Source organism: Otolemur garnettii, unplaced genomic scaffold (assembly GCF_000181295.1).
Source record: "Otolemur garnettii isolate 467f Iridium unplaced genomic scaffold, OtoGar3 scaffold00028, whole genome shotgun sequence".
NCBI lineage: Eukaryota > Metazoa > Chordata > Mammalia > Primates > Galagidae > Otolemur > Otolemur garnettii.
The window spans coordinates 15,830,456-15,836,604 of record NW_003852423.1 but is presented as its reverse complement, the minus strand read 5'-3'; the positions used below and the strand labels follow the sequence as shown (position 1 = coordinate 15,836,604).

The 6,149-nt window shown below is 45.4% G+C and overlaps 1 protein-coding gene and 1 pseudogene across 2 annotated transcripts; both read right to left on the bottom strand.

The window, feature by feature from the left end:
• Positions 1-1,191: 1,191 nt before the first annotated feature.
• On the bottom strand, positions 1,192-2,291 carry LOC111721747 (translation initiation factor IF-2-like). Its single transcript, XM_023512432.1, has one exon. The coding sequence runs from the start codon at positions 1,993-1,995 to the stop codon at positions 1,417-1,419; it is 579 nt and encodes a 192-aa protein (XP_023368200.1). The 5' UTR covers positions 1,996-2,291; the 3' UTR covers positions 1,192-1,416.
• LOC100965499 lies at positions 2,054-3,288 on the bottom strand (annotated as a pseudogene). Its single transcript, XR_002773089.1, has one exon. The product of XR_002773089.1 is annotated as an RNA-binding protein EWS pseudogene (transcript).
• Positions 3,289-6,149: the final 2,861 nt, after the last annotated feature.

The window sequence follows — 6,149 nt, the reverse complement described above, 5'->3', positions numbered from 1 at the left end:
ATTCCCTTCATCTGTATCTGGGCATAAGCAGGGTGCTAACTGTAAACAGATTTTATTCTCAGTTTTTCCATTCTCTCTCTCTCTCTCTCTGTATGCATGCATGTATGTATGTGTGTGTGTATGTGTATATATATACATGCTCAGTAATTGATTGAAGAGCTATGCTCAGTAATTGATTGGACATTTGCCTCAAACAACATCTTTATGCCCATTCTGGACTTTCCTTTAGGGACACACAGACCCTGCAGAGAACCACATCACTCACTGGCATAATGACTGAAGACATCAAAGCTAGCATTCATTGCCAGATTCCCTTGTGAAAAGTGTCTCTGCCCACAAGTGTTCATGTAGCAGAAAGTCCAATCTACTTTCTCTCGAAGGGAGAGGAAAAATCAGATGATCACCAAGCAGAGACACATCATCCTGGAAAAAGAGCAGCCGGGATGCTCTTCCTCCACAGTGCACGCATATTCCAGGAGAAGTGGATGCGCTTGTCAGGGGACATCCTCTGTCTCTAATCAAGTTCATACTTAGGAGTGGGGCAGAGCTGCTGTCCAGTCACATCGTGTTCCTGATGCTTCCTGGGACCTTCTAGGGATATGTATAAGGATGCTTGTCTCCTGGAAACTGCTTGATCTAGAACCAGTAACCATAACCTGCCCTGCAGGAATCTGAGTAAAGAAAGACACCCACTCAAAGAGATTAGAATCCTGGAAAAGAAAACGCACCCACCCGTCCTGCCCCTGCTTCTGCTTTCCTGTGATCTTTATCAAAAACAGCCTTTTGAAAGGTGCTCTTGAGACATATGACACCTTCTCTTCTGTCCTCACACTTCCTTCCCTGCTCACTCTGGGCCAGAACACATCCCATGGCATTCTCTCATTTTCTCTGTATTCCCTGCGAGACAGCAGGTTCCTCAGGAGCATGGGTTGAGCCTTACCCACCTTCGCATGTTTGGTACCTACCTCATTGCCCAGCATGCACGAAAAACTCAGGAGTTGAAAGCAATTTATTATTGCACACCCAGAAAGATTCTATAGTGAATTTACAAGTGTGTGGTTAATCATATCAAATATTTTTATACGGGTGGTAAATATAACCAAGAGAGTCACAGACTCAGGTGGGGAAACTTTGTACATGGAGCATCTCTTGACATTTCTTTCTTTTTTTTCTTTTTTCTTTTTCTTTTTTTTTTTTTTTTTACCATTTAACTTGTTTTGATGTTTCTTCACAAATGGTGAAAAGTACTAAAGTATAGAGAAGAAATAGTCATAATGTTGTGGCCAACATTATAAATATGGAATTATAAATTTAAAACATTTTCTGGTTTTAAGAATAAATCTGGTAGTCAATGCAGCTCTGTGGGATCTCTGCATCTAGTAGGGCCAGTCTCCGTGCTCCTGACGGTGCTTGCCCTCATCCATCTTTCCAGGTCCTCCATGTCTGCCTCTTCTTCCTCCCATCTGTTCCATCAAAGGTCCAGGGGATCCCCAGGGACACCTCATCTTCCTCCACCAAAACCACCTCGGTCCATACCCCGGCCACCACAGAAGCCACCTCTGTCTCCACCACGACCACCTCTGAACATTCCATCAGGGCCACCACGGTCCATGAGACCACCTCTTCCTCCCTGCATGCCACCAGGGCCACCTCTGCCATGATCACCACCCGGGGGCGGGAAGGGTGGTGGGAGGAAGCCTTCAGGCTTTGGGGCCTTACACTAGTTGCATTCTGTTCTCCAGGCGAAGTTCTGGTTTCCACAACCCAGATTGGGACACTGCCAGTCTCTAGCTCAGTACTGGACGTTTCCTCCTCCTGAGGCATTCCCTCAGAGCCCCGGGGGCCCCTCAGAGGAAAACCTCCTCTATCTCCTCCATGGCCTCCTATATGACTCATGGGTCCCCCAGGACCTCCTGGGCCTCCAGGACCTCCACAGAGTGGTGGTGTCACCCCTGTGCCCTCACGAGGTGGCATACCACCCCGCATGCTGTTCATTGGAGGCTTCTTCTGAGCAAGAGAGACTTTAAGTTTGCTTCCCTGAAAATCTTTACCATCAAATCATTTCATGGCAGCCTTTGCAGTTAGTTGGTGGATCTTCATAGGACTCTGTGGCATCACCTTTGGGCTTTCCTGTTTCCTTGTCCAGGTAGATGTGGATCATGGGTTGTCCAGTTCTCTTGTTCATCTTACCAACCCCACACTGCTTAAAGAAGTCTGCCAGATCATCTAGGGTCACACTGTCATTTAATCCTTGCACATAAATTGCACTGTTGTCAGAATCTTCATCTGGATCTACATCAAGATCTGGTCCTTCATCCATGGGTCCTCCAGGCTTATTGAAGCCACCTTGCTCTCCAGTGCCCATTCCACTGTGTCCTCCTCCCTGCCCATCTCTGCTCATGCCTCCACTATCAAATACCCCTCTTCCCCTGCCCCAGTTATCAGGGCCACTCATGCTCCGGTTTTCTCTTGGTCTGGAAAATCCTCCACACTCCTGCCCTTAAACACCCCTGCTACTGGGGTGGTCCTGTTGGAATGAACTCTGCTGCTCATAGCTGCTGCTCTTTTGGCTATATTGACTTGGAGCCTGGCTGTAGGATCCTGTTTGGGGGGCGGTTAACCAGAGGGAGGCTGCTGACCATAGCTGCTTTGTGACCATAGCTACTCTGCTGTCCATAGCTGCTCAGCTGCCCATAGGTGTTCTGCTGAGAGTAACTGCTCTGATCATAACTAGTCAGCTGTGAAGAAGAATAGCTGGAAGGAGGGTAGGATGGCATTGTGGTGACTGGCTGCATGGGGCAACTCCCAGGTACCTGGAGATAACTGTCGTTACTATGTCCAAATCCTAGGTTAGGCTGGTTGTAACCCCCTGTGCTAGACTGAGGTTGACTAGTCTCAGCAGGCTTGTTACCATCCTACAGTCTTCTAGGTGCAGTAAGCAGGCTGAGGGCCATTGCAGACTGAGACACATAGGAGGCCTGGGTGGTGGTAACTGTAGCAGTGGTGATATCATAAGCACCAGTGCCATACCCCTGGACAGGCTGGCTGTACGCCTGGGGGGCAGTTGGAGTAGTATAACCAGTGGGAGGCTGTCCATAAGAAGTTGCATAGGCAGTCTGTCTGAGCTTGGGTATAGCTGACATCAGTGGGCTGTTCATAGGTTCCATAGCTTTGCTGCCCATATGCCTGGATGGTCTGTCCATATCCTTGAGTGGGCTGGGCGGTGTAAGCACTGTAGCCCTGCTGGGCTGCAGCTTGGTGGTAGGTACTATAATCCGTGGACACCATTTTCTCTCCTTCCTCCTTCCTCTTGACATTTCTTTATGAGCTCAGAACTGCTCATTTGGCTTGAAGTTAGAGGATAGTCATTTGAAACTGGCATAAGGTAAAATCAAAAGAAGGAAATTTAGAAAGAGTTATCCAAAGGGGAGAAGACGCAGTTTACATCATCTCAAAAGCTGCTCAGAGGGAGGTGGCAACTATGAGTAAATGAAGGCAGAAACTGGCTCGCTGTTTATGATTTCATAGTTAGAAGATCTTCACACATTGTAAAACCATAACCACATAAGAGGCTCCAAAAAGGACTGTGCCAGATTTCCTCAAAACAGTCCTACAATGGACAGTGCAGACTGACGGGGCAGAAGATAGCTGAGTATTGTATAAAGTGAATTTCTATCTACTTCTGAGAGGAATGATTTTGAGGAGGTACTGAACTTCTGGTAACTACTCTTCTTCCAATCAATTGTTTAGACCAGTGGTTCTCAACCTTCCTAAGGCCACGGCCCTTTAATACAGTTCCTGTGGGTCACAATCCATAGGTTTAGAGCCAATGGTTTAGACAAATGGCTCATCAAATTCCCAAGAGTTACTTCCCTCCAGTATGATCTTCTCTTAAGATCTATAGTGATAAAAAATTAAAAAAAAATCTATAGTGAGCATTCTAGGGCCAGCAGTACTCTGGATTTGGAAGGGGACCTAGACCTTCATCCCAGCTAACATTTAATGAGTACCAGAAAAGACTCAGGAGACTCCATAAGCGAGTAGGCTGACACATCAGCTTCCTAGCCTGCTTACCTTAAGTCCCTTCCCCTAACCCTCTTTTTGTTCACTGCCTGGGCAGGGAAGCTTCCCAGGCAGTTCTGGCTTTCTGGGTGGACCCATTGCAGTTAATGAGTCTCTGTAGAAAGTAATCTATGGACACACAGCACCAGTGGCGTAGTCAGCCAAGCACACAGAGGTCGGATGAGTGCACAAAACCTTTGCCACGTGTTCATATCATACAGAGTCCACAGAGGACTGAGTATTTGGGAGTGGGATCATCTGCTGTCCTCAGCTTACATCCTCACCATCTTACGGGGACAGGTGCCTTGATCTAGAGTCATGTGTCTGCTCTGTGACTCCATGTGGCTACCATGCTTATAGTCAGTGACACAAATCTCTTCCCTAAAGACCTTGCCTGTCTTCCTTTCTCTTCCCTTTGAGACCTCTAAGCCTTTTGTTCCTTTCCTTAAGGGCTCTGCCTTATAGGTTCATGTGGTTCCTCTCTTGATGTGTGGTGGGGACAGCAAAAAGGCAAGAGCCTCAAATATTTTTGTCCTGAATGACATCTTCATAGTAGCTCCCATCTTTATGCTTAAAGTGTCTCTGTCTCTTTCTCTGCTTGTGTGTCTCATGGCTCCAAGATCAGTATGTCTGAAGTGTAGAAATGGGAAAGAAAACAGGGTGAAGCATGACTGTTAAGATTAAGAATCTGGTAGTGGTAACCAGGAAGACAAAGGCCTTGAATAAATGCGTGAACTCTCTATTGATGGAAGTTATACAACAGGACAAAAAGGATGTAGATTCATCCTACATCTAAGAATGTGAGATCCTTCCTTCCTTCTGAGGCATTTTTGGGCCTTCTTTAAGCCTCCTTCTGCTTGGGTTTATACCTCCAAGATTTTGTCCTCAAAACTCTGAGTGCTAAAATTCAGCCCATGGGATTAAAAAAAATAAAAGATAAGTTGGTAATTTGTCAGTCGTTTATATTAATTCAGTTAACCTAAGTAGGAAAGAGAAAAAAAAATTCCATAAAGGAGTACCATCAAATATCCCCAGAGAAATTAAGCAGGGTGAGAATAAAGGCCAACCACAATGCGGCCAATTGTTTCTAATATCCCATCTTGGTCTGGACTAATCAGGCCTTCAGGAGGGTTATGGTAGTCATACATGAGTCTGCAGTTGTGTTTTGAATAAAGTGACATTCGAAATTTCTTCTCTTGAAGAAAGGAAATAGTGGGTGTTATCAATCCATGTGCCAGAGATCATGATGTAAATTAATTCAGACATTGAGCAGGAAAAATAAATGTGTGAGGCAGCCGGGTGTGCTAGCTCTATGAGAATGTGTACCCCATCTAAAGACTACAGATTAAATTCAATTATTTTTTATAATTACCAAAAGCTGCTCTTACCACACTGTTGGTCAGATGTATTAGCAAGTCATTTCTAGCCCACTGGTCAGTAGCATGTGAACTCTAAAATTGAGACCATCCATCTGGATAAACTAGATCTGCCCGAATTACTTTTACTGTATAAATCTTCCCATTCTTATTTCAGGAGCCAGACATGTGATTGCTGAAAAACAAAATTTAACTTAAAATGTAAGCTTTTTCTCTATAAACAATGAAGGGAAATATTCTGAACTTGCTCGCTAGAGAGGCCTTCCATGGAGGCTCTTCATTACCTCAGATGACCCCCGGGTAAGACCATCTTCAGCCCTCACTAACCCACTGGCCTTGGGGCTCCCATCCCTCCACATCCAATGCCAGAATGTTTTACTCAGAGGACTCATCTGATTCAAAAGCAGTTTATGCTTCACAATTGGCTACAGATTAAAGTACAGACTCTAAACATAATATATTTGGGGGGCCTTCTGAGGCCACCAAATTTCAAAGATTTTCTAAGAAGCACATTTTCTTTTTTCACATTTAACATCTCTGAAATCAGCTTCTGTCTTAAAAATCTCTGGCAGCCATGTGGCAGTCCTGATGTGGTTGCCACCGCCTGAGGACACACATCAGATTTTGCGGAGTGGGTGTTGGCAGTTTGGAGGAAACTCAGAAAAGTGGAGGACTCCTTGAAGAAATGCCACATCCCAGTGCTCACCATAG

What these genes read in the sequence shown, in the direction of transcription:
- LOC111721747 (XM_023512432.1), bottom strand. Translation starts at nt 1,995, where the DNA reads ATGAACAGCATGCGGGGTGGTATGCCACCTCGTGAGGGCACAGGGGTG.